The 26,925-nt window shown below is 44.4% G+C and overlaps 4 protein-coding genes across 6 annotated transcripts; 3 read left to right on the top strand and 1 right to left on the bottom strand.

Annotated features, from left to right (window-relative positions):
* Positions 1-90: 90 nt before the first annotated feature.
* Positions 91-4,353, bottom strand: LOC133897919 (monodehydroascorbate reductase 3, cytosolic-like). Of its 2 annotated transcripts, XM_062338749.1 has the most exons (10): positions 4,168-4,352; positions 3,785-3,856; positions 3,128-3,179; positions 2,950-3,030; positions 2,319-2,437; positions 1,921-2,140; positions 1,628-1,746; positions 1,412-1,537; positions 1,036-1,176; positions 91-599 (listed from the first exon to the last, which is right to left on the bottom strand). In XM_062338749.1, exons 1-10 carry the CDS (start codon positions 4,219-4,221, stop codon positions 276-278), a joined length of 1,308 nt encoding a protein of 435 aa, XP_062194733.1. In that variant the 5' UTR covers positions 4,222-4,352; the 3' UTR covers positions 91-275. The 2 variants fall into 2 exon arrangements, with proteins under 2 accessions (XP_062194733.1, XP_062194732.1); XM_062338748.1 differs by having other exon boundaries at positions 1,412-1,746; positions 4,168-4,353.
* Positions 4,354-5,842: 1,489 nt separating this feature from the next.
* Positions 5,843-6,919, top strand: LOC133897068 (uncharacterized). The gene is made up of 2 exons (XM_062337642.1): positions 5,843-6,382; positions 6,494-6,919. The coding sequence occupies exons 1-2, from the start codon at positions 5,843-5,845 to the stop codon at positions 6,917-6,919; spliced, it is 966 nt and encodes a 321-aa protein (XP_062193626.1).
* A 786-nt stretch (positions 6,920-7,705) lies between these two features.
* LOC133897620 (serine/threonine-protein kinase CTR1) lies at positions 7,706-14,747 on the top strand. 2 transcript variants are annotated; one of them, XM_062338413.1, is made up of 17 exons: positions 7,706-8,310; positions 8,618-8,916; positions 9,015-9,156; positions 9,411-9,514; positions 9,821-10,029; positions 10,201-10,296; positions 10,527-10,576; positions 10,655-10,745; positions 10,980-11,020; positions 11,715-11,783; positions 11,901-12,001; positions 12,110-12,194; positions 12,308-12,406; positions 13,372-13,440; positions 13,531-13,662; positions 13,832-13,926; positions 14,020-14,747. In XM_062338413.1, the coding sequence occupies exons 1-17, from the start codon at positions 7,873-7,875 to the stop codon at positions 14,114-14,116; spliced, it is 2,217 nt and encodes a 738-aa protein (XP_062194397.1). In that variant the 5' UTR covers positions 7,706-7,872; the 3' UTR covers positions 14,117-14,747. The 2 variants fall into 2 exon arrangements, with proteins under 2 accessions (XP_062194397.1, XP_062194396.1); XM_062338412.1 differs by having other exon boundaries at positions 10,527-10,745.
* A 5,321-nt stretch (positions 14,748-20,068) lies between these two features.
* LOC133897619 (uncharacterized) lies at positions 20,069-26,360 on the top strand. Its single transcript, XM_062338411.1, has 6 exons — positions 20,069-20,646; positions 22,213-22,314; positions 22,458-22,715; positions 22,879-23,004; positions 23,125-23,709; positions 23,995-26,360. Exons 1-6 carry the CDS (start codon positions 20,338-20,340, stop codon positions 25,804-25,806), a joined length of 3,192 nt encoding a protein of 1,063 aa, XP_062194395.1. The 5' UTR covers positions 20,069-20,337; the 3' UTR covers positions 25,807-26,360.
* The last annotated feature ends 565 nt before the right edge of the window (positions 26,361-26,925 follow it).

The raw sequence follows: 26,925 nt of genomic DNA, 5'->3' as shown, positions 1-26,925 counted from the left end.
CTGAGATCTCCAACTCCAAGCAGGAACAGAAACACAAGAGAAGAAAGAGACTTGCAGAGCACCAGCGGCAAGAGAATAACAAGCTAGCTCTGCAAAAACTCTACCTGAACCCTGAGGCTCCAGACTTTATTCAAATCTCAAGTGGTACAGCAAGTGTCTGTGTGTGCGGTCCAGACATCACAATCAGAAAGCATGGCAGCGTCTGTACAACATGAACATTACGACCAACAAGAACCTAGTAAATGACGCGAGATGTGCATGAAACGAAGAGTGTCTCAGATCTTGCTGGCGAACTGGAGGCCCTCCTCCTTGAGCTCCTCGACGTTGGCAACCGGCGGCTGAACTTTCGCCACCTTGGCAATGGCCTTGTTCTCATCCGCTGACCCGCCTTCGAGGAAGGCGCCCAAGACCTTGCCATCCTTGATCCAGTACGATCCGAACTTGGGCTTGCCAGAGGTGGGGTCGCTGTCGCCAAACAGGACGGTTTCACCAACGTTGTCGCCGTAGAATTGCCACGCCAGGTCGAATGATCGGGAGTAGAAGTATGGCAGGTAGTCGTACTCTGGAACAGACTCACCGGACTCCTTGCCTTTGATTGCCTGCAATGTCCAAACCAATTTTCAGATGCCTAGTTGTCCAAATCAAAGTTGAATCACACTAATTTGGGAACTACACGTTCAGGCATTTCACTCCAGGTGATACAATTTCACACAAATTCCAACTAAGTTCACATTCTGCTTGAGTGCCACTGCAATGTTCCCTACTTTTTTTGTTGGGTGACATAATTGGATTCTATTCTAGGTTGCAGTTTCATACAACTCCGACAAGTTCACATTTTATTCTTGCATGTTTTTATATTTCCAAACATTATTCGGTAGCATCGAGAGAATTCTAAACAACTGAACTCCTACCAAGACGATCTGAAACTTTGAATACAGGCCGGCATTCATGTGGGCATTGTGCAGCATTACTTCTGAGTACTGAAAACTGTTATCGGGACACAAAGTTGGTGATTAAGAAGTGGGATAGCCTCACCTTTACAGACTGCTCGGCAGACTTCCTAGCATGGTCAACATGTTCCACTCTCCTCAATTCACTGTACATCTTCAAGGGGAAGGTGGCCACATCACCAATGGCATATACTCCGGGAACACTTGTTTCAAAGAAGGCATCAGTCTGCATGAAATTTCTAGGCACGTCAGATATCAATGTGTAAACAGAAACAAGCTCAGTGTTACCAAAGGAGAACTCAAGAAGTGCAATGCAGTTGCTTACGGTAAAGACAGCACATGCTGTTTTTAACAACTAAACATACAATCGCATCATCACAGGCACTTTTTCATTGAAACAACCATAGGACGTTCAGCAGTGATATGATACAGAGTTAAAGGCAAATTTCAAGCAAACTAACCTTGATTCCACCTTTCTCCTCAGTAACTTGACCTTTGAACAGAGTAGTCAATGGTCTGCCTCCAACACCGACAACAACAATGTCAGCTTCAAGCACTCTGCCATCCTTTAGCTTAACTGCTGTGACCTGTGAGCAGGAAATAAAGTAAGGCAAGTAAACATTTGCATCTACATTTAGAAATTTACAACTGAATGATGATTCGAAAGTTGTACATACATCACCATTGGCATCAGCATCAAAACCAACAGCTACTGTACCCTTCACAATCTTTACCCCTTTGTTAGTATAGTAAGCCTCGTAGAAAGCTGCAATATCGGCAGTGAAGAGACGGGGCACTGCAACAAATGACATAGCGGTGTTACATGTGTCGAGAACTTTCCCACTACAAATTTGTTTTGCGCATAATATAATTGTATGCTAATCGCATGAGCAAAGCGGTTCCCGTTTCACTGATGCATAGCCAGTAGAAAAAAGGGATTAGTGAAAAGTATGTGAATGATGATACTTACTGCACCAAGGTTCAGGAAACACCATAGTGACATCATAGTCATTGATTTTCAGTGCTGCGCTAAGTTCAAGGCCAATATAACCTCCTCCAACAACCACTGCTTTCCCACCCTTCTTTGCTTGGATAGCTGAAACCAGCTTGTCAGCATCATCAATTTCCCTTAAATATAGAATGTTGTTAGAATCAGCTCCTTGTGTGCCAAAATCAGTGAGCTTTATGACCTGAAAAGCGAGTGGAAATAAGTGCCGTTTATTATTGGAAATAATAGCAAGAACTATGAGCATTCGATGAACAAATTCTGATAATTTCTGAGCACAACATTTTGTGCTATCATCCATAGAAGCCAAAAAAAAACATTGCATAAGAAAGAGATAGGAAATAAGGAAGCTCGCAACATACCGAAGAGCCAGTAGCAATGAGCAAGATCTCGTATGTAAAGGTTGCACCAGCTGCACTAGTCAGAGTCTTGGTGGCAAGATCAGCTTTGACAATTTCTGTGCTGAGGACCAGCTCAATACCTGCCAACAAATGTAATCATACATACACTCAGTATCCAGAATCATTACATAACAAACATATGGATACTCTTGAAGTGACAAATAGACCCTGGACGTGTAGTTTGTTTACATTGGCCAGCATATATTTTATTCAGGGATCTCGCTTTCAATAGTAACAAAATTAAGTTACCAAAGAGTTAAGATTGAGATGGTATCCAGCCAAACAAATATTTCATATCAGGAAACGAACATTTTCTCATCAGTTCCCTCAATAAACTACAAATTTGTGGGGAGGCTAACCAGCAAAGATAAGCTCGTATGGGGCCAACGAAATGAACTCGATATGGGTGAGAGCAGTACAATTTAACATAGAAAATTCAGGTGCCATCAAGCATACTTCTTTAGCAATTGTCCAAGCAAGTAAGCAACTAAGCTCAAATGGACTGTGTGTAAAATTCAGGGTACAACTCAAACAATCACAAATAAAACATTCAAGGATGGTCTAACACTGTAAGGGGATTTGTGAATTATACCTTTCTCTGAGTACCATTCAGGCAATAGCTTCTCTCCGCCACTTCCCACACACACATAAAATCCTGGGAGCCTAGCAGCATCTATACACAGTAAGACACAATAGAACTTAGCATGAGCCCAAGTGGTGACATAGATCAGAGTCATCAAAAGGCAAGAAGCGATAACGGAAGAACTTACTCTGAGGAAAGAGGTAACCCTTGCTGAGGGCAGGACGCTCATAAGGAGCCACCTGAAAAACAAATTGTGGTAAATAGCGTGTTGCCTATGCTTTAACGAACAAGAACAGTAATACAGAACTTGTAGAGGCCAGACTATGACTATTGCTTGTGCAAGTGTGAACTGTGATTGAGAAAGACAAGAATTATTTTTGTACCCTCGCCTGCAAACTCCCTTATACTAAGTGTTTGGTACTACCTAGTCAGTTCACGGCATTGGGCATTATGGTAAGCAATAATGTGTTCATAAGCATTACTGTAGGCAGAAGGATGGTTACAGCATTTAACAACAAATCCATGTGTGAGTGCGTGACTTGTAAATCGTAATAGTAACAAGTGTGAGTTCAGTGACTTAAATGTAACCAAGGAAATCACAAATACAAACTGCTGATTTAGTAAAAACATATGAGGATAATTACTACAAATATTTCAACACAGGGCGCCATGCCTAGCAATAATATACAGTCCAGTCCTGTTACCCATACATCTATAGAGCACATGTATCAACTGTATCTGTAGAGCACATTTGGTATTCACTTGTATTTCACTATGTGTAACAATTTACTAGTGCGAGAGAGAGAGAGAGAGAGAGAGAGAGAGAGAGAGAGAGAGAGCATACAGCCTCCTTGGAGATGATGGCGAGCTCCCCTGGCTTAACTCCCTGCTTCGCGAACTCCCGTGCCGCATAACCCTGCAAATTTTACCCAAAAAAATTGAGCAAAATCAATTCGTGATACGAGATCCAGAGCCCAGTTAGATGGGATAGTATGGCGGGGATGAAAAATGGCATAGGCAAATCGCAGGACAGGGGAAAACAGCGTAACATCAGGCACACAAAAATCCAAACTTTTAGTAGGGCTAATCCACGAATCAGTTTTACATCTAAGCGAGTCACAAGCACAAGTAAAAGCATCGATCTTGTGAATAACGATCCAACAAACAAATTTTCCATAGGGGGAAGGAACGCGAAAAATCAGGAGGCGTAAGGGCATAGTCGCGTACCGCCGCGACGCCGCCGCCGAGGATGACGTATTTGAAGTGCTTGTCCGTCGCCATGGGTGGAACCAGATCGAACAGCACGAACCCTGCTCCGGCTCCGATGGATGGGCCTAGTGACTAGTCAGTCCACTGTCCCTGTGTGACCTGGGGATTGGAGAAGGCAAGGAGGAATTGGGGAGGGAGACGAGTGGGTGCTGGGTGATTAATAAGACCCGCGGCATACTGCAGCGAGAAACTGTCATGCGGGCCCCATACTGTATGGGCCCATGTGTCTGTGAGATACTCCCTTGCAGAATGAGCAGCATGTTCCTTCCATTCACGGTCCAAGCTGTCGTCATCCATGAGCGTAGCAGCCTCTCATGTCCAGATGCCCGCGGAGAAGAGCTCCGGGAGGAGGATTCCTCTTGCAGTGACGTTTATCTGCTGCTTCGAGCCCCATCGTCATCCTCATCAGCAGTGACATGCCCCAGACTAAGCACTCCTAGGTATTATCTGCTTCGGAGCAGGAGCCGTCTGATGAACGCGCGCTGGGAGGTCTGACGGGGAAGATGGCCTTGGCGAGCATGGTCTTGACGGGGAAGATGGCTCCCCGTCGATGCAATTGTAAATCTCGGGGAGCTCGGCCGCTTGTCGTTCCTCTGACTCGCATCACGCCATTGCGGGCTCCACGAAATGCCTCTCCCTGCTACTTCTTTGTTCCACAGCCGAGCCGAGCTGAGCTGAGCTGGTTCGAAAGGTATCCACCACCACCATTGGACTGGGTCGTCGTCTCGTCGTGCATCCACCGTTGGACGGGGGCGGGCTGCGCGGCACGATGGATCATCGACTCGCCGTCGCCCGTCCTCTCCAGCACAAGGATCCATGCATGTATGTCATCTCTACTCAACGTGCGCCGCACCTTGACATCCGGAGCCGGCCTGGTATGACCAGTTCCTAGCACTCGTATTAAATAGGAGGGTGCTGTTGTCAGTCCATTGCATGCGACGGTGGTGCATGACCGGTGACGAGGTTGGTTGGTTAATGGAGTGATCGATACAGAGTTTGACTTGCTAGCTCCAGTCGACAAGCATGCATGCGAAAATGGTGCTGTGCGTTTATGATGCTCCGATGTTAGGACAGCGAGCACATCGGAGCACGCATTCGCAGGGGCGGATCCAATGGAAGCCCTTGAGCCTCCTCTAACATTAACATTTTTTTTTGTCATGAATGAATGAACGAACGAGAGGAAGAAGAAAAGAGAGGAGGGAAAGAAAAAAAAGTAAGAGGAGGAAGAGAAGAAGGGTTGGAGAGAGCTGGATAGCCCTCTCTGCCCAGTTCCTCTGCGTAATCGATATCATTCATGGGGTATCTATTGTTGTGCTGTCACGATCAAGCTTACCCACAGTGTTACAAACAACAGAAAATATCAGTTGCGAACAAACAGTGTTTTCTTCGTGCCGGGCGTGATGTCATGCTGTAGAGAATGACTATCAACAGCTGATGGTTTGCTTAGTTAATCTGGTCAGACTGCTATCAACCGCACCTTGGACCTTACTTAGACTACATTGCGGAAAAACAAAACCAAAACAAAACAAGCTCACAAGAACACAAGATCATTCAATTCTTTTCTTTTCCCCTTTGAGCGCTCCCCTTCCATGATCTTCAAGACATTCTTGCGGTGCTAGTACATCCGCCGTGGATGCGCGGCAGAAAGGAGAAAGCTAAAGCTAGCAGCAGGTCGCACAAGACACGCAGCGCCTTTTGGACCTTCGCTTCCCTGCTCCAAGAAACGGCGAACGCAATGCGAGACTTCTCCTGCTTCGGCGACGGCGCCGTCACCCTCGCCGGCGGGGCCGCGGCCGGCGGAGGAGGCGCCGCGTTCGACCGCTCGCTCCAGGCGGCCACGGCCAGCGTCTACAGGGTCGCGCTGTCGTCGCGCAAGGAGCTCCGAATCAAGGTCACGTGGACGCGGGGAGTGGCCGGCGCGGGGACGCCCGTGGCGATGGGGCTCGCCGTTGCCATCGACGACGGATCCCGGGCGTTGCCGCTGGTCGGCACGACGCGGCGGACGAGCGCGGCGCTGATGCCGGCGACCGCGCAGCACTTCCTGCAGAGGAAGCGAGGGACCCGGTCCTTCGTCACCGAGGCCGGCATGGCCGTATCCATCTACTGGGACACGGCGGACGCCAAGTACCATACCTCCTCCCCGGAGCCCTCCCGCGACTACTACCTCGCCGTCGTCGCCGACGCCGAGCTCGCGCTCCTCCTCGGCGGCGGCGAGAGCGCGCGGGAGCTCGGGCGCCGGTTCGCCCCCGCGCCGCGGCGCGCGCTCCTGAGCCGGCGCGAGCAGGTCCGCACGCCGTTCCCTTCTTCCCCGGCCGCCGCCACCGCGCAGCTGGTCCACACGACGCGGTGCAGGTTCCGGGACGACGGGGCGGAGCACGAGGTGACGGTGGCGTGCCGCGGGGAGGAGTGGGGGTCCAGGGACGGCGAGGTGACGGTCAGCGTCGACGGCAAGAAGGTGGTGGAGGCGCGGCGAGTGAAGTGGAACTTCCGCGGGAACCGGACGGCGGTGCTCGGGGACGGCGCGGTGGTGGAGGTGATGTGGGATGTGCACGACTGGTGGTTCGCCGGCGTCTCCGGCGGCGGGGCACAGTTCATGGTGAAGGCGCGCGGGGCGGCGGACGGCGGGCGGGTGTGGATGGACGAGGAGATGGCCAAGAAGGGGCAGCCCCCTGGCGGGTTCTTCCTGCACCTACAGTGCTACCGGCGGTGACCGGTTGCCGGCGTTGCCTGGTCGTCGTGATTCTTGGTCGTGTCAAAGCCTCCAACTTTGTTTTCTCCCCCGCATCGCATTCCATTCTATTATGTTCCTGATGTTGATAGTTGTGCTGCTATTTTCATTTTCTGGTTGTTTAAGAATTGATGGTTGCCATCTCCTCCATCAAAGGTGGTTACTGATGAAAATGAATCAAGGATCGTCACAAGTTCCAATTTATTTTTTGCATCTGTTGCTGCTCAGTTTCTTGTCGGTGATGGAATTGCTGTCCTCCATAAGATAAGAGACCCCCATGCCTTTGTTGAGAAATCTTGAGACGATCGAAGCAGATGAGCGAGCGAGGCCGATGGTGTCCTGCTGAGAACGGAGATGAGGTGTTGCTCGCTTGTTTGTACCTGCCCATAGTCCTACTGCTGCATCACGAGGCTCACGGGGGACAGCGTACCATCAGTTGGTTCGTTGAGGAGGGGGCATGCTTTCCGGTGGCCGCGCCGCCATTAACTTGGTCGAGACGGTGTGCTGGTGGTGGTGCAGTTGCCTCTGTTCAACGATGCCGGGCCGCTCCTGGCCATGCCGTGGAGCATTTAAGACTGATGATGATGAGCCTCTTTGCTTTTCTTTTCTTTTGTTTGATTGGAGTTACTCGGAGTGGAGGTGAGTGAGGTTCGCCGGCGACGTCTGGAGGACCCAATTCCAGAGCCAACCAAATCCTCGGGTCGGGCCTCTCCCAGAAGCAAACCGACAGCGCAGGCAATCGGCGGGCGGTCACCGCCCACCACCCATCGCAGCCGACGAGAAACGGAGGGATAACGACGACGACTCAGTCCAACCTCACCCGACCCGACCCGACCCGACCCCTTCCTGTCAATTCCCATCCCCACCGAAATTACCACCACCACCAGCAGCAGCAGCAGCAGCAGCAGTCGCCGACCCTAGGCTTTGGTTTCCCCATGGACCTGCCCCCCGGTGCCGCCCGCCGCACCACCTACTCCCTCCTCTCTCAGTTCCCCGAAGACGCCCCCGGCCCCGCCAACGTCCTGCAGCGCCAGTCCAGCGGCAGCAGCAGCTACGGCGCCGGCAGCTCCATCTCCGCCTCCAGCGACTACCCTTTCCACCTCCAACCCCCCGTAGCCGGATCGGCCACGACCACGGCCGCCGCGGCTGCCTCAGGGGGATCGCCATGCAAGACCTGGGCGCAGCAGGCCGAGGAGACCTACCAGCTGCAGCTCGCGCTCGCTCTCCGCCTCTGCGCCGACGCCGCGTGCGCCGCGGACCCGGGATTCCTCGACCCCGGCGATTCGGGGAGCGGGAGGGGGAGCGGAAACGGGAGGGCCTTCCCGCTCGCGCAGCCCGCGCCTTCCGCAGAGTCCCTGTCGCATCGCTTCTGGGTGAGCTCATCATTCATGCACTTTACTGACAAATCCTGGAATGATCGCACATGTGTGATCTGGGAGTCACGGTAACCGAGTGATTCTGAGATTTCAGGATGCGGCAATTTGGTCTCCCAGATTAGAATTTTTACTAGAGTTCTGTGTACTCCCTATCGGAAACAATCCTATCGCTCTACCAAAGTGATCTCAGCTGTTGTAGCGAATCTATCTTCTGCGTTGCGATTGTATATACCCTGGCTAAACCCGATATTTATCCCATTTCAAAAAAAAAAAAAATCATGCTTTGCTTCCAAACTTTGTTTAGGTAAATGGCTCGTTATCATACAACAGCACAATACCAGATGGATTTTACTTGATTCATGGGATGGACCCCTTTGTGTGGTCACTATGCACTGACGTACATGACGAGAACCGCATACCTTCCATGGAATCACTAAAGTCTGTCCGCCCCGATGATTCTTCCATTCAAGCGATTCTCATCGATAGAAGAACTGATTTTGAACTAGGTATGCTGGAGAGCTATGCTTCCAGCCTTTTGTCCAGTTTTGCTGATGCCAAGGATGTGGTAAAGCAACTAGCCAAACTCATATCTTCAAGAACGGGGTGAGATTTGCATCACTAAGCCCCTTAACACTTTTTAATTTGGTCTGGGTCCTATGGTTTGTGAAACTTTTCTTTATATGTTTTTGTCCATCATCAAGGGGTACAACTTCCGATGAAGAAAACTTGCTTCCACAATGGAAAGAGTGCTGCGAGGCTATCAAGTCAAGTACAGGATCTGTTGTGCTTCATCTGGGAAAGCTACCTATTGGTCTCTGCAAGCACCGCTCTTTGCTATTTAAAGTATGTGCGCTGTTTTAAGTTACTTTCCTTCTTGCCCATCTTGTGAAAGTCTGTAACCACAGTAATAATCACAACAGAAATGTCAGTAAAGAATTCTGTTAATCCTCTGTTCTGTCAGAACATGAACACTTGTGATGTACAACCTGATTAACTTACCACCCTGTATGTTTTTTTTTTACTTTCAATCATTACTTATTTATGCCTTTACTGTATTTAATCATTACTTATTTATGCCTTTGCTGTATTTATTGCAGATGTTAGCAGATAAAGTCAATGTCCGATGTAGAGTTGTCAAGGGTTGTAAATATTGTAAATCTGATGATGCCTCCTCCTGTCTTGTTCGCTTTGGGCTTGAAAGGTACCCGCACTTTGAAGATCTGTAACTAGACCCTTTAATGCGTAAACTATGATCCCATTTTACAGATATCACCACTTCTGTACTTTGGTCCTACTGGAATACGTTAATCATCGCTTTACTTGTTTCTTCTTCTCCTTCCTCTTTTTCTTCTTCTTCCTCCTCTTTCTCCTCTTCCACCCTTTGTTTTTCCCTTGTGTTCCAGCGGGTAGCCAACCTGGAAGGTCCGCCGCTGATAGCATTGATTGATTGATTTAACGTTTTACTTTTGTTTTGTGTACTCATCTCTTCTTAAATTCATTTTTACAGGGAATACCTGGTCGATTTAATTGGGGATCCAGGCCAACTTACTGATCCTGATTCCTTTGTCAATGGTCCCTACTCACTATCTGTGTCCTCACCTCTCCACCCTCCCAAATTTAGGTCACTGGAGATCACTTCAAATTTCAGCTCGGTAGCAAAGCAGTACTTCTCAGATTGCCATTCACTGAATCTCTTGTTCAGTGATTCTTCCACAGGTTATTAGTTTCCGAATATGTCTTACTTCTTTCCTCATGTGTCAATAATGCTTCATTACATATATCAGTGTCTATCCAGTAAGCAGTTGCTATAGGCTAAGCATGGAGTCTTAATCAAGGATGTTTTTACCTGTCAGGGGTGTGACATAGACTGTATAATGTATCTTTCAGGTGCTGCTAATAGTGCAGCAGTTGCTCTGGACCAACCTTATTCTAAGAAACATGTTGCTGGCGACGATATTATAAACAGATGGGTGCCAGGAAAAGGTAGCTCACGATAGTCATTTGAGTCTGTGAAAATATACTGTTCCTTTTTGTTCTGAGTATTTGAATATGGAGCTTTCTGTTGTACCATGCTACATGGACATATTATCACAAAACAGATAATGCACCCCAGGATATCCATTCTGCATGGATGTCTACATAATTAACTGTAGCCCGTACATCATACTTGCATGGTTCTCTGAAGTCGATATATTTATGTTCTGATGATGTAGGGCAAGCAGCAATGAAGCCAGCCATTATTGTGCCAGAAGATCCTCGGAAGGTTTTGCCACTTATTACTTCCTCCAATTTGAAGCTTGATAAAAAGCAACAATTGGCGTTAATTGAGGGGACTAAGCAGTTGCAGGATACAGTCAGTGGTCTGTCACTTGCTGCAGATGACCTGATCATTCCATGGAACGAGCTGGTTTTAAAGGAGAAGATTGGAGCAGGTACACGTGTACACATAAAACTCAAAAAAGTTCAGCCTTTTCTAGTCCACTGGAGAAAGAAAAAGGGTGAATCTTTTTTCTAGTATGTCTGCTAATAGGGCTATGCAATCCATTGTGCTAGCAATCTTAGCATTTTACTCAGTTTTGAGTCATGCTGAGCAATTTGCATGTTAAATCTTGATGTGCATCATAAAAAACAATTTCCTGATTTTGGTAAACTTACTTTCTTTCCAGGCTCCTTTGGAACAGTTCATCGTGCTGATTGGCATGGATCGGTATGTTTTTTACTTGCTTTATTTATAGATAAGCTGTAACTGGCAAGTGGAAAAAGATTGCTGCTTTGGCTTGTTTATTCTGATCGATTTTTCTCTATAATTATGTCTGGGCATGCTTTGCTGAGCAGATGTAGGGATGTTGAACTTGGGGGTGTGGATGCCTCCAGCGTGGAGGTGCCATGGTTGGCAAATTAGAGAAGGGGTAGCGGGTGTAGAAGAAAAACTAGAGGGGTTGGAAAATAATTTGAAGGGAGAAGATTGATTTCTTTCTTGTTTGATTCAATCTATTACATAGTAGACTCTTATGGCTGAACCCTCCTACGACTAAAATCTGGTCTCAACTTAACTTAATTGGACTTCTAATTCAGAATTCAGATTGACTTAATTGCACTCCCTCCCTTCCCTAATCTAGCTGGACTCCTCATTCCTAATCCAACAGACTACTCTGCTAACGAACTTAGATTCCCTCTGCGTCAACTTCTCTAGCACCAACTTAGTCCACAATGAATTCATACCGAATTCCTAATGGTGTACCACTGCATTCTTCATTTGAGCCTTTCTTTTGTCTCAGTTCTTCTATTAGTTCGTTTATCCTCTGAGTGGGCCCTACGTACCTTGTGATCTTGAGCTCAATATAGCAAAAAAACTCTGTATTTTTTTGAGGGGATAATCTATCAACCCCATATTGTCACAGGATGTTGCAGTCAAGATACTTATGGAGCAGGATTTTCATCCAGAACGCTTCAGGGAATTTATGAGAGAGGTCTGTTGAATAATCTTTGTTATGCCAGTACTCTTCTATATCCACATGGTGTTTATGCCTTTATGGGTATCCGTATTCAAAGTAGTCATCTTATGAATATGTTTCTTTATGTGGTAGGTTGCAATCATGAAAAGCCTGAGACATCCAAATATTGTTCTATTCATGGGTGCTGTTACTGAACCACCAAACCTATCAATAGTTACAGAATACTTGTCAAGGTATCGATATTCCTTTCAGTTAAACCTTTGTTTGTCTTGATCATATGATACCATAAGAGTTTACCCACTTGGCTGCTTCCAACAAGTGATGCCCTTCTTTCATTGCAGGGGTAGCTTGTATAAACTTTTGCATAGGAGTGGTGCGAAGGAAGTTCTAGATGAGAGACGCCGATTAAACATGGCATTTGACGTGGTACTTTGTTGTCTCATTTTGTGTTACTGTTTCTTCCACAACTTTACCTCCCCATGCTATGAAATTAAAGTGATACATTGTTACGATCTGAACCATATCTGCTGGCTTTACAGGCCAAAGGAATGAACTATCTGCACAGACGCAACCCACCTATTGTTCATCGTGATCTGAAGTCTCCAAATCTTCTAGTTGACAAGAAGTATACTGTGAAAGTATGGTCCATAAACTGCATATCTTATTGCATATAGGCCCCCAAAAAAATGCTTGTGCATGCTGCCTGCTGTGTTTTATTATGGCTCATGGTTAGAAGCCATACACATCTTGCTGAATATTCCTGTGCACATTGTTAATCTGTTATGTATATCTGTGTGCGGAGTTCTTGTTTTCCTCATACTACTCTGTCCACCTTTGCATATTCTTTTAAGCTCATTTTGTTGTACGCATGTTCCAACTTGTATTTTCTTTATTGGGCAATTGATTTTTTTTTTCTTCATAATAATTTGTAAGCACTTAAACTTGCAATAGCATCAGTATCTAATACTGTCCAATCCTAACAAACGTTTGATTTTCAGTGGGAGAATAGAACAGTAATCCTTCATGTTCTTCCTCCTCTTCCTCTCTCCCTCTTTAAGGCCTGTTTGGTCAGCCAGGGATTTGCTCCAATCTGTTGGAATTGGCCTGGAAATTTGTTCATTTCCCCTTCCAGTCCATGGAGATTGGTCCTAATCCTGTTGCATCCAAACAAGCCCTTAATATTGATGGCCTAAATTACCGATAGAACACATGATGATTCTCGTAATGATTTTGTAGTATCGAACATATTTGCAGCTCACTGTCGCGATTTATCCTGATTGCCTAATTCAAAAAACAAGAACGGGGATAACATTTGTCACCTGTCATGCTTAAGCATATTTAAGGGAAATATTTGCAAGAGATGCTAAGTTTCCTAAACAAATGAAGTAGCTCTGGTCTTGACAAATATAGCATTTGGATTTCCAATCATGAAATTCTTCCTTGCAGAGGATACATCTCAAATGACCTTGTTCATTTAATATTTTCTTGACTTGACTGTTCTTTTAGTTTTCATGCATCATTTACTCATAATTTGTTTGTCTGATCACGCTGTGATGTTATGGTATCCACTTGGCTAAATCTTTTATGCTTTAACTGTTCCTAGGTCTGTGACTTTGGCCTTTCGAGACTAAAAGCTAACACCTTCCTGTCTTCCAAGTCTTTGGCTGGAACTGTAAGTGCCTTTTGCCCTTTTTCTATTATTCATCTCCCATTCACTGAAAAAATTTGTATGCCTTGGATAATCTTTTCATTTGAACACTAGCCTGAATGGATGGCACCTGAAGTGCTTCGAGATGAGCTATCCAATGAGAAGTCTGATGTCTACAGTTACGGTGTAATCCTATGGGAACTAATGACACTGCAACAACCGTGGTGTAACCTGAATCCTGCTCAGGTAACTCCATTTACCTGATCCGGTAGCCCCATTGATGAGGCAACTCAACTTCTCATTGAGATTGTTGAATGCATCCAGAACACATTTTGCTTATCCACAAATGAATATGCACCTGAAGCGATGCATACCAATGCTGTATTTACCTTCTGTGTAATACACCATTCTGCAGGTGGTTGCTGCTGTAGGTTTTAAAGGAAGAAGGCTTGAAATCCCGAAAGATCTAAATCCTCTAGTTGCTGCATTAATTGAATCTTGCTGGGCAAAGTATGTATTGTTGATCCCTTTCATTTTTTTTACCTTTCTGAATCTAATCACAAGAACTTGAGGCTAACTATGCTAATGCTATGTCTTTTGTAGCGAGCCATGGCGAAGACCCTCATTTGCAAATATCATGGTAACTTTGAGGCCGTTAATTAAGGTTCCGGTGCCACAGTTGATTCGTTCAGATTCGTAGCTTGTTTTATACAGTTACAGGAAGATGTATTTAACTGAATTGTCCTGATAAGGTCAACATGAAGGAGTGTTTTGGTATGGACTTGCTATAATTGATCGAGAATATTACCTCATTCCTAGAATATGGATTTCTTCATTTACACTTTCAAGCTAAGAGTACCTGGCAACTTCTTTCCATGGCTTAAGGTATGCTGCCATTTTCAGAGAGTTCTGTCTGTCCCCAACTTTTTCAAGAATTCATGGATTGTTGGATGTGAGCTTTACTTTGATATTCGCAAGAAGGGTTGTGAGCTCAGTTAAATTCGAAATCAAACACAATCTATGATGGATAGAAGGTAAAGGACTGTTGATACCAAACACAGACTATGTAGCTGTACTGTCGATTGTCTCCGTCTTGATGTGCTCAATATTCATATGTTTTTTCACAATCTGTAGTGTATCAAAGGTAAAGGAATGAGTTGATACAAATTGAGGTTAGAAAAGCTTTAGACGGCTTGTACATGTATAATTATCAAGTTGATGGATTCTGCTCTTTTGTGCAAATACGAGATTTGATTAGTCCAGGCTGATAGCTGTTGCTACTGGTATTTGTGATAATGAAAGTTCCTTCAACTTCTCATTTTGCATTTAAATTGTTAGGGATCTTTGGTCTAAGCTACTTTTTTTAGTGGGGTCTAAGTAACCAAGTTGATTACACATCATGATGCTTAACTGAATGGTCCTGTTTGATGGAACCTGTTTGTGATGACCACCAGCCATTAAATCCTTATATATTCTATGTAAAATTGAGCTTTCTGAGTTATTCACTGGGCTGTGTGCATGCATATTGACTGGTCCAACTTTATTTGACGAGCTAATTTAGTCTTTTTTTTACTTTACAAGTAGTGCCAATGAGGCTGTAACTACTTACAGGTCTGCATCCTTTACTAATTTTAATTTTTCATTTGTTTCTTATAAGAACGGGAGTTCTCCTGTGATGATATCTTAATCACATCAGAGAACGCCCGCGGAGTTTCAGACATAAGGAGTTTCAAACCCTGCTTTGTAAACTCTACTCTCCTAGATTTCATTGTACAGTATGTAACTACAGGTAGGCATGAAAACAGAAGATTTTGGCTGTCTGGCCTTCAATTCTGGTACTGCCCTGGAGCAAGCAGTGCTGTAGAAACTGATGTATGTCTCTCCGTATTGCCCGTTTCCTCATCTCTTGTTATGTAGTAACATGTGTATGAATTAGCTGAGCGATAGCGCCTCTCATAGATCTGTACCATGGTTATTGTTGAAGCTGAAGTGCACCTAGCCAACCTGAATGTTTTTTGTGTTTTTTTTTATCATCCTTGTGATGTGGGTTCACGATGGCCAGATATATTTTGGCCGTGAAGCAGATACGTTTGACCTGATCGAACAATCTCGGTCAGTACATGCAGGTACTATGCTTTAGGAATTCAGTTTCTTTTAGTGAAAAGGTGTCGGAATCTTTGAATTGAATTACTCGATGATTTCGGAACAGCTTTACTGATTCCCATGAACAGGAAACTATAACTATTTCCCGTTCACGGGGTTCCTACTTGATGAACAATTGGAGGATTACGCTGACAAACTGCGTTCGTAAGGATTACGTTGTGTAATAAACATACATACATATTGGAGGTGATCGGAAGAAGGAAAGAAAAAGATTGGGACCATCAGAAGTTGGGATCATGACCAAAAGGAATGCTTGTTGTTACGTTGTATAGTTTATATCTATATTTCTATAGAAATATAAAATAGATAAGTTGATATAGCTCTGAACGATTTTTATCATATATCTTATATAATTAAATGATTTATAATTAAAATTAATTTTTATCTCCTATTATCTTAATTGTTTGGAAACATTCAATCAATTTAAAACCTGCAATTAGTAAGTAATATCAGTATTAAAAATATTAATACACTATTATTTCTTTTCATCTATATCCAATAACTAAAATCAATTAATATTTTTTATAATAATTAGATATATAATGTAAGAGTTATACATAAGTGTCGGACCCCTTCTTGGGTTACCTTATGCAACTTATACTAGTCCCTAGATCGGTAAGTGATACGTATATATTTTCAATAGAAATAGATATCATAGGCATACATCGATTAAAGTATAATATTATGGTACAATACAAAGTTTATTACAATAAAAGTTCATAGGTATAATTAAACAAAGTCTCACAGCATAACAGAAATAACACAAAAGCGACCTAAGCCTTACAAACAGTTTGAGTGCGGACGAAATCCAACTTTTATATTCTTTATCTTCACCTTCGACGAAGTTGGTCTCTGAATCATCTAAATTCATTATAGCAAGAGCGAGTATATGAGGTACTCAGCAAGCCCTATCTTAAAGGGAGACATTAGATGTATAAAGGTAGATCAAAGATAAGATTGTAGAGTCTTTAGGTTTTAAAAAAAACTAGTATTTGATGCAAGATTCAATTTGCAAAGGCTATCTTAAAATATTGTTGAGGGAACACACAAGTTGAGTTTATGGGGTTGTTGACCTTAGGGGAGGTACTTTCATCCTACCAATTCTCACACTTCTTTTACCGGTGGACACATAGTCTGGGATACTCCAGGCACATAGCCAATATTTTTTGAAAATACGAGCACACTGCCCACTCAAATGCCAAGAAGGTACTCACACCAGGAAACTAATCATTACGACCGAATCATAGCATGTACATGATCGAGGACACGGCTATCCGGATAGGTTTGGCACTCTACAGAGGTTGTACATTTAACCCACAAAATATGCACAGACTCTAACCTTAGCAACTGGTGGAACTATCGTAACGAGACACAACGTTCTTACAACATAGCCACAATATTCACTCACGGGACACTAAGATACCAGGGGCCTTAGAATATTCACAGGAAGTACCACTTAACAATCCCAAGGCTCTGACATAGCCTTAACAACATCACCAGCTGGACCTTAAGTTTTGCACTGTCCAAGTCTTCTCCTGGTCCTCATTGCCACTACCAACCTCCGAGTGGGTATCGAACTAAGTTGAAGGGATTAGATCAAGTCCTGCCCATTCAGATCATATGGTTATACGATTGAATACTAGGTAGGATGTTACAGTGAACCGATGCTTATACGACCGAAACAAGTGTCTCCCAGCAAGAACACCACAAAGACGAATCTTATTTTAAGGTAATTCCTACCTCTATAGGGTACCTTACTCATCCTCATCAAAAACGCACTAGAGTTTCTATAAACACATCTTACACACACCAAGCGCACAACACTTTATACTTTTTTGAAAAGGTATGATTAATATGTGTAATTATCCCGATTCTTTCATTTGAGCAAATCAATCCTAAGCATACCAGTAAACAAGCTTTTATCAAAACAATCATTATAGTTAATGTTGAGGACCTTCTAGGGTTTCAACGAAATAAAAGTGACAATATCAAGGCATATCATAAACAAGCTAGGTCATAACTATATTAGCATATATTTTTAAAATCACAGTTATTAACTTAAGCATGCATATCCCTGTAATTTGAAACAATGGCTCTATGGGTTGTGTTTGAAAACATAGGATCAACGGTGTATGACTTACCTTCGTTGAAGTCCTCGTCCGTTCCTTCGTCAAACTCTGGATCCTCTGTGTCTTTCTCGAACGCGTCTTCCTCTAACAAACGCAATAAATGACCAAAGCACACATACAAGTAATCAATCGAATGATTATATTAAAAATTAATTAAATCACAAAAATTATGAAATTTACATGATTGGGTAGACCTCGAATTTAGATGAATATCGGTGGAAAAATCGTCAAAAACGGAGTTAGGACGAAGGATAAACAGGCTTTAAAAGTTTTGTTGGGAGAAAAAAATCAGAAAAGGGAAAATAATATTCTTATAATATTCCATGGCTCAGCTCGGGGCTAAAGGGCGGGCCCACCTGTCAGCGAGGGGGAGAGAGAATAATGGAGAGCGAGAGGCGACCAGCTCGGACGGATCGAGCAGAGAGAGCGAGAGGGAGAGGCGGAGGGAGAGAGGTGATGGGGGTGGCGGACGGCAATGCACCAGCGACGGAGAGCGCTAGCCGGCTCCGACGAGCAACAGGGTAGGGCGGTGATGGTTGGATCCAGCCCGAGCGGGGGCGGATCTGGCTGGCGAGGGCGAGGGCCGGCGAAGAATCAGGGCGGGAGAAGCTCTGGTGATTGGCAAAATGGAACGAGAATGGCCAGATCTACACCATGATGGAGGCGGCTCATGAGGAGGCTAAGATATAGGGCTAGATTTGAGGATTTTGAGGCTTCTCGTTTTGGGGAAGAGAGGAAGATGAGAAGGGTGGTGGAGCTCACCGGTGGTAGGCTTTGGTGTGGTGGTGGCAGTGGTGTTTTACTCGGGTGGAGGTGTGTGAGAGAGGTGGTGCTGTGAAGGGAGGCGGAAGAAGAGGGTACTGTTCATTTTATAGGTGGCGATGACATAGGCATGACGGCGGTGCGGGGTGCTAGGATGGCTATGACACACGACGACGGGACTGGCGGGGCAACGCAACATAAAAGCAGAGAGCGGTGTCAGATCACAGGAATGGGAGAGAGATAAGTTCTTAAGATTTTTTTTTCTCTCTAGGGAACATGGGTGTGACAGTGAACTTTTGATATCTATCGTGTATGAGTCTTAATCACACATCTTAAATTCATTCTTAGATCCCACTAATTACGGAATGTAATCAAATCCTTGATTCCCTACCCTAGGTAACACCAATCACCTCTCATACCTTGTATAGTTGCATCCAACTCTAAGTATGCTTCGCCATGCTAAGTGTTTGAGGTTAGCTTCATTTCTTTTTTGCGTCCTCTTCTTTCCCTGTATAAAGATGAATATGTTTTTACTATCTTAAGTTGAGAAGCTTTAGGGATGCATCGTCAGTTTTTTATTTTTAAATTATTATTATTATTATTATTATTATTTTGCAAATATTTTTGCCACATTCATAATATTATTGAATCAACGAGTATTTAATACATAAGTGATTGCTAGTTACAAGAAATTTTCCAGTTTCATTGCATCTTTCGACATCATGGCTAATTTTATGTATCCGACATTTTCTCTAAACCTCGACATTTTATCATAAGGCCCAAACATATGGACATACATAAGAAATTGTGCTAGCTAAGCTTACGTTGTGTAATAAACATACATACATATTGGAATTGGAGCAACAATTCTCCAGATATAGGGATGCAACTAAAAACGATAATTCTCAATATTTTGGAGATTATTTTCGAACTTTTTCGATTGTAGCAGCCAAACATAATATACAAAAAATAAAATGGAAACGAGAAAACTACTTAAAAGTTAGCGGAAATGATTTAGGTCTTATGCGATCGTTTTCGAGTTCTTTCATTTTTGATCGAAAATTAATGTCGGAATTCTCGTTTTTTTCCCATCTCAACTCAGGCACGGCCCACGGCCCAATAGGCAACACACCTTCTAGGCTCCTAGCCTTTCAGTCCATCCTCTTGTTGTCTATTCGTCCAGTCACCTGTGGTAGGTTGAAGTTGAAATCCTAGAATCACTCACAAGATGCAACAGAAGAAGTTATGTTTGAATTGCTTGATGAACATTCTTTTTAATAGTGCAGAAATAAGGTATCATAAGTCAGAGCTAGTGCCCAGGTTCGATGCTTTCGGATTTGTATTATCGATTCTCGATCGATATCGTGATGTTTTTGTCCCGACAATATTAGTTTTAGTTTTCTTATATTATAGATGTCGTTTTTGTTTCCGATATTATTATTACTCACTTAGAGAAAATATGAAAGCCAAAGTGATTCCTTTTTAGATCTTGGTACCGTTTTCATCCCTACCCGGACGTCTATTATTGTTTTGTTTTTTCTCATCCTTGTGATAATAGTATCAGATAAGAAGCAGATGAGGCGAAGAAATTCCATATTAGAAAGGGGGCTAAGTGATAAAACGAAACGGCAGGCAGGCAGTCGTCTTCCTCCTCGCGGAAACCTGCTGCATCCATCCACTGTCCCAGCCAGAGCCAGAGCCAGAGCCAGAGCCAGCCACCTCTGCCTCTGCCTCTGCCTCCTCACTTGCCCTCTGCCCCCAATCCCTTCCCCAAACCCCAGCCGCGGCCACCCAACCCCACCCGCCTCGCAAACCCTAGCTCCGCTCCGCTTCCCCATGCGCCCCAAACCCTAGCTGCCCACCCGCCATGCGCGCCTCCGCCCCCATGGAGACCCCCGCGTCCGCCCGCAGATCCGCCGCCCCCGATCCTGGCGCCAAGAAGCCGCGCCTCGCGCAAGCGCCGCCGCGGGACCCCAGATCTTATACCGCCGGCTCCAATGGCAGCTCAGCCTCCGACCAGGCGCAGGTCGACGAGCTGCTCGCGCAGTACCGGACGGCGCTCGGGGAGCTCACCTTCAACTCCAAGCCCATCATCACCAACCTCACCATCATCGCCGGCGAGAACCTCCAGGCCGCCAAGCCCATTGCCGCCCTCATCTGCGCCAACATCCTCGAGGTGACCTTTGCCTTTGACTCCTCTTACGCTGATGAAACTGCCACCCTGCCTCTATCCCCCTCTCCCTCACCTCACCATGTAAAAGTAATGCTAAGGCGCCGTCAAGTAGTAGCACCGTGTGTATCTTGTGCTGGGTGTTCTGTTATCAGCAGGCCTCTGTATTGTACTAGTGTTCCTGGTAGCTATCAAGATCGATTTGTTTTGATGTTGCCATGTGATTCGTTGTGTGTAAAAATAGCTGCAAAAAGATTTGCTGATTGACCTATCTTCGCTGAGGCAAACCACTTACCAAGTTACTTCAGTTTGTTTCTGTTGATGTGACTAACGAAGTGCATATAGCTTGTAAGCAGCACGGTAGTGGATTAAATCTTTGTGGATATTTCTCTCCCCAATTTCTTCTCTCCCTCTCTCTCGTGCGTGTATCACTCATTTGTGCTGCTAATAATGTACATGGTTTATATGTTTACCGTTGCAAAGTTCCTTGTTGGACTCCATTTCCGAATTGTTTATTCGGTATATAAATTTCAGACTCCTGTGACATGGCAAAAGAAATATGAGCATAATGGTTTGAACCACCCTCTGGTAATAAGAGGGCTACAGCAATTGTCAGTGGTACCAAAACATCAAAAGTTATCGGCTTATGGTTGAACATTGAACCAGGCTTCGGAATGGTTTCATTCGCACTCCCCCATTAACTTGTGTACAGATTACAGCATTACACTGCATTACATTTTATGCTGTTCTCATGCCGACTACGTTCTCAAACTGTGTACCCTAACTGCTTAATCAGTTGCATCGCAAAGGGTTTCAGTTTCTTAAAGCCTTCCTCCAAACTGAAGTTTATGATATATTGTCATGTAAAGGTGAAAATATATAAAGAGATTGATGCAAGGACAGGAAATTATGAAGCATTAACCTATGCGATCAGTGTGACTTGCACCGGGCTTCTCCTTACATTTCTGGATACCTGCTGAGCATTTGATGTCTTGGTTTGCATACTCTTTTCTTTCTGTAACCTTGCTGCTCTCCTCAGGTCGAGGAGGCAGAGGCTACTGCAAGAGGTAGCATGTTAGCTAAGCTCCTTTTGTCCCTGCTCCCCCCCCCCCCCCCCTGTTGTAAGCTAAAAGGAAAACTTGCTGGATTGTTGGGAAGTCACCAAAGAAAAGGGGAAAAACATTGGCCCTTCCCTAGTAGGTAGTCGTGTAAACCATTGGGCTTAAACCTGGGTGTTCATAAAAAGTGGGTACCTGCTTGAGAACTGGTTTCAACAAGTTTCCTGACCAGCCAGGGTTCGGTACTCCCTTCCTTTAAGATGAAGCTAGGGGGATGTCTTCTCCCTGCGGTCGATTTTTAATATGTTCTGTTATGAAATCATATTTGCGAGTGTTCTAGTCTTAAGTCCACATTTGTTGAAGCTATCAGCTTCATATGGTTTTTCCTGTTGCCTTGTATTACCATTACCTTGCTTCTATTTGTTTTTGGCTAATTCTGTAATGTTATGTAATTGTTATCCACTATGGATGTAGGGGGTATGTCTATGCATTTGATGGTTGCCTGTGCCTGTAGGTTCCAAGTGAACAGAAGCTACCATCTCTATATCTACTTGACAGTATCGTCAAGAATATTGGAAAAGATTATGTTAAACATTTTTCTGCAAGATTACCTGAGGTTAGTATCCCATCCTTTATAATCTTGACTTGAGAATTGAGATAATTCCAACCTATTAAACAATATTTTCTTTGTTTTTAGATGGAGTGTGACTTGGACATGCCAATGAACCTTTGTTTTCTTTGGTTGTTTGTTGTTGCTAGGTGTTCTGCAAGGTGTATAAACAAGTTGATCCTTCTATACATCATAGCATGAGGCACCTTTTTGGAACTTGGAAAGGGGTGTTTCCTCCAGCTTCACTCCAAATGATTGAGAAGGAACTTGGTTTTCAGTCATCTGCCAATGGATCATCAGGTGCTGCACCATTGAGGCCTGATTCTCAATCCCAGCGCCCATCCAATAGCATTCATGTAAATCCAAAATATTTGGAAGCGAGACAGCAGCTCAATCAACCAACTAAGGCAAGCCGTATATTCTTTCTTAAGTCTTCTAGATATACCTATTCACTGCTTTGACGGTTTGACCTCTGACAGATAATCAAAATGTATCATTGTAGCTGCCACTTTATTCCGTTTCACCTCATGTGATCTTATTTCTGATGCTGTTTTTCATTACTTTGAACAGGGGATACTGGGAAGTGGTGTCAAGACAGCTGGAATTGCTGATGCCGGCAGTGATATTGAGAGGGCTAACAGGATGGGTACTGATAGAAGTGCAGGGCGACACTTAGATGCTCCGAACGCTAGGCCTGTAAGTTCTCTGCTATCACTTTGGCTCTTCAATATCTCTACATGTAAAATTCCGGAAAAGTTCTTAGGCTCCTTGTTTCATTCACATTTTTGTCTAATATATTTTGACTAAGACATGCAGAACATACAGCGCACTCAGAGGGACCCTTTTAGCAATCCTATTCATGAAAAACAGGCAGGTAGAGATGTGAGGAGCCTTGGATTCTCCAACATTTCACAGCAGCCTGTTGTGGGAGCTGGTCAAGTTCGTTCAAAATCCAAAGGCCAAGATGGAATCGGGGGGCCATATTATACTGCTAGTGTTGGCTCTTCTGAAGAACAATTTGGCAGGCGCAGCAACTTTTATGCAAACAAGGATGTTCGGCCATCAGGATCTGTACGTTTGGATAGTGCACTTCTCCCAACTCCAAGTAATTCCAATAGAATCGGTAGGCCTTCATCAAACAAAAGCTGGAAGCACTCTGAGGAAGAAGAGTATGTGTGGGATGATGTACATTCTCAAGCAGCAGATTATGGTGGTACCAATACTGTAAGAAAAGGAGAATGGATGGCTGATGATGGCAATGCTAAGTTTGCAAGCTTCCAAAGGGCTAAATGGGCAGAGGTGGGAGCTGTTGAACATCTAGACCCCAACTCAAATAAACTAGATAACTTACCAAGATTTGGACAGGCAACAGGTCAAGATAGAAGAATTGCAACATACATGGTATGTGAACTAAAATTATTGGAAAAATATTTTCAGTGTCCAGTAATCATGAGAAGCTAATTACTGGTACATAATATTTCTTACCAAGATTTGTGGAACATTTCTTACCAATATTTCGTACCAGTAATCATGAAATGTTTTAATCTGTGGAACATGCTGTCTATTTTGTAATCTATAATATTTTTTAAGCCTAAAATTAGCTATTCATAATTTCTTTCATATATATTCCACCTCTTCGCTCTGGTTGGAGAAGATTGTAATATTGATGTCTTTTTAATTGTTCAGGATCAGGAAGAATACCTTCATGGTAAGCGTGAGGTGGAAGCAAGAATTGATAGGGAAATGAGACCTGATGGACAGCAGTTCCCAGCACCTCGAGGTTCCTCTCTGTGGGTGTCACAGGAAAAAACACTCCCAGATATTGGGCTGGATCCTAGGGTATCACAATTTCCCAATCAGCCAGCAGATAGGCCCAACATTTATGTGGGCACCATGTCATCAAGTATCACGTCATCTGTTCCTGTTGGATTATCAGGATCCTATGCTGGAAGATCAAGCCTAGATAGTGCAACTAGTGTGCCAACAAGATCAACTCATAGATATTGGTCATCTTCCCCTCCACCTGCTCACTCACCTTCATCTCCTGCACCCTTTGCAGGTCAGAGTTCCCCAAGTCCAACCGAGCCTGATTTTTATCCCTCCAGATCATTTTCTCAATTGGGTCAAAATCCTCAAGAAGAATATGGCCAAAGAGCATTACCAGTACTTGCTAAAGATTCTCACGTCTTAGCTCAAAATACTGGACTTACTCAGGGCCAACCTAGTCTACAGGCAACCTTGTCACTGGGTTCCCAGCAGACGCAAAGGCACTCTACCTTACAGTCAAAGCCACATCTCAAGCCAACTGATCAAGTGCAGGCAAGCTTCTCACATGAAAATTCTTCATTGCTGTTCAGACCTTCTATCCAGCTTGGAGAAGTCTCCTTGCCCAGTGATTCCGCCCCTATAAGCTCAGATCTGACAAGCGCTAGTAATTTGTTGGCTGGCCTCATAAAGAGTGGGTTCAAACCAAATAACCCCAGTAATCTTGCAAGCTTGAGGTCACAACCTCTTGTTCCAAGTGGGCCACCTACACATTCTTTGACATCTCCTTCAGCTGCTTCTTCATCGCCGCAAAGTGCAGCTCGTGAAAATGCCACTTTGCAAACCCAGACACCAAACACTGCTCGCCCACCTTTGCCACCAGGTCTGCCACCCCCTCCATCTGTTGTTTGCCTGTCAACACAGATCGCGGAGAAAGCTGCACCGCTCTCAAGTCTTCTCAGTTCCCTGGTTGCAAAGGGATTAATCTCTTCTCCAGCCACTGATCCATCTGTTGTGGTTCCATCACAGCCAAATAAGCCATCAAGTTCTAACTCCACAGATGGCACTGCTTCAGCTATGCCTTTGCCAACTGTCAAGCCTTCAGTTGGCAAGGAGACATCTACTCCTGATTCATCTGTTCCAACAAAAACTTTGTTCACCAAAACTGTGGAAATCAAGACGGGAGACCTTATTGGTCTTGAGTTCAAGCCAGAGAAACTTCGCAAACACCATGAGCATGTGATTAGCAGCCTCTTCCATGACCGAAGTCATCAGTGTAAATCATGCGGCCAAAGGTTCAGGCTTGAAGAGGAACTCAGCTTGCACATGACGTGCTGTAGATCGAGGGAGTATGAGACCATCTATGCTGGTATTGCACCTAAAAGATGGTACCCTAGCAAGAATACCTACATTGATGGATCACATGAAATGGAGAACAGCACGGAGGTTTCTGCTGCTTCTGATGCAGATTTAGGTTCTGCAGAGGAAGTATTGTGTGAGTTTATGGTCCCTGCAGATGAGAGCCAAATTATCTGTGCACTGTGTGGGGAGCCATTTGATGACGTTTATTCCATTGAGAGGGGCGACTGGATGTACAAGGATGCAGTCTTTTTGGATTACCCGAAGGGAGAAAGCAGCCATGGAGACAATGTTGAGGGTAAAATAGAGCATGTACCCATTGTACATGCAAGATGTATGCCGAGAAACTCAAATGATGGCATGGAGGTGGATTAGACATGAGCTGAGGCAGAAGCAACAGCTTGACTGGTGACATCGAGGCGGATGAGCCTGAAGCTGGTGCACAGCAGAAGCTTAAATGGTGGCATGGAGGTGGGTTTGCATGAGGGTGATGCGCAGCAGCAGCTCGTCTGTTGCAATGGGGCTGATGACATGCAGCTGGATTAGTGTGAAGGTGACAGGCAGTGTAACAAATTTTTGGTCAAAGCAAATTCTCACCATTTGCCATGTAGAAACATGCTTACACAAAGAATAAAGCCCCAGAGCACCTTGGCCATGTGAATCAGTAAGTCCTGAAGAAATAAAATCTCGGGGGGTCTGTTTTTTCTTTGGTTCCATGGATGGAGGAGGATCTTTCTGTTGATAGAAAGCACTGTCAAAGGAATGTATGGTTTGTTTACGAGGGAAAAGGGGATGCCCCGCATGTAAGTTGCTGTTGTTCTCGACAAACTTGCTCTCGTCTATCTCTTGTTCGGAGAAGTAGAGATTTTTGTACTTAAGAAACTGATAGTAATAGAACATGATAGAGGCAAGACTAAACAAGTTCGTTATGATTGGTTTGCCGTCGACCTGCCGTATTTTTATCAGTTTCATTTGGTTATGGCGACGCGTTTTTGGGACGGTGGACGGTGGATCCCTTTACTCGCAAAACTATTATTTCAGTTGTCTTTGCTAATATATACTAGCAGATGGCATAAGTACCGAGTGCTCAGTTTCCCCATTGCGCCTTGATCAATACATCAGGCGAAAGCAATCTTACTAGAAAATGCCTCTCTTCAGTTTTGATTTGTCACACATCGAGTAGCAAGGATATCTGTAGAATGCTAACGTGACAGTTTGCTGCAAAGAAAGAACACTCATCTACTCTGGTGATGAATGGACGTGCTAGTCACAAAGGCACCACCTTTTTTTCTTTTCTTTCCTTTCGTTTTTCCTCTTTTAGATGTTAGCCGCAACCGCAAAGGTTATGGCGCCAACAACTCATGGAAGAAAGACCCGCAAATTATCCTTTTGGATCAAAGTTAGTATCCTTTTGGATCAGATGAATAACAAGGACGCCAACTACCAAAACGGAGAAGAAGAAAGTAGAAACAAGCAACACGGATGCGGCATGCT

Source organism: Phragmites australis, chromosome 17 (genome assembly GCF_958298935.1).
Source record: "Phragmites australis chromosome 17, lpPhrAust1.1, whole genome shotgun sequence".
NCBI lineage: Eukaryota > Viridiplantae > Streptophyta > Magnoliopsida > Poales > Poaceae > Phragmites > Phragmites australis.
Note: the sequence above shows the minus strand (reverse complement) of the source record. Positions and strands in the feature narration are given on the sequence as shown.

What these genes read in the sequence shown, in the direction of transcription:
- LOC133897919 (XM_062338748.1), bottom strand. Translation starts at nt 4,221, where the DNA reads ATGGCGACGGACAAGCACTTCAAATACGTCATCCTCGGCGGCGGCGTC. An exon ending in CCATCATCTCCAAGGAGGCT is followed by an intron (nt 3,180 to 3,784) that starts GTATGCTCTCTC and finishes TTTGTTTTTCAG; the next exon opens with GTGGCTCCTTATGAGCGTCC. An exon ending in TCATTGCTACTGGCTCTTCG is followed by an intron (nt 2,141 to 2,318) that starts GTATGTTGCGAG and finishes CTCGCTTTTCAG; the next exon opens with GTCATAAAGCTCACTGATTT.
- LOC133897068 (XM_062337642.1), top strand. Translation starts at nt 5,843, where the DNA reads ATGCGCGGCAGAAAGGAGAAAGCTAAAGCTAGCAGCAGGTCGCACAAG. An exon ending in GCGACTACTACCTCGCCGTC is followed by an intron (nt 6,383 to 6,493) that starts GTCGCCGACGCC and finishes CGGCGCGAGCAG; the next exon opens with GTCCGCACGCCGTTCCCTTC.
- LOC133897620 (XM_062338412.1), top strand. Translation starts at nt 7,873, where the DNA reads ATGGACCTGCCCCCCGGTGCCGCCCGCCGCACCACCTACTCCCTCCTC. An exon ending in GTTCGCTTTGGGCTTGAAAG is followed by an intron (nt 9,515 to 9,820) that starts GTACCCGCACTT and finishes TCATTTTTACAG; the next exon opens with GGAATACCTGGTCGATTTAA. An exon ending in GTTCAGTGATTCTTCCACAG is followed by an intron (nt 10,030 to 10,200) that starts GTTATTAGTTTC and finishes TGTATCTTTCAG; the next exon opens with GTGCTGCTAATAGTGCAGCA.
- LOC133897619 (XM_062338411.1), top strand. Translation starts at nt 20,338, where the DNA reads ATGCGCGCCTCCGCCCCCATGGAGACCCCCGCGTCCGCCCGCAGATCC. An exon ending in TTTCTGCAAGATTACCTGAG is followed by an intron (nt 22,315 to 22,457) that starts GTTAGTATCCCA and finishes TGTTGTTGCTAG; the next exon opens with GTGTTCTGCAAGGTGTATAA. An exon ending in AGCTCAATCAACCAACTAAG is followed by an intron (nt 22,716 to 22,878) that starts GCAAGCCGTATA and finishes TACTTTGAACAG; the next exon opens with GGGATACTGGGAAGTGGTGT.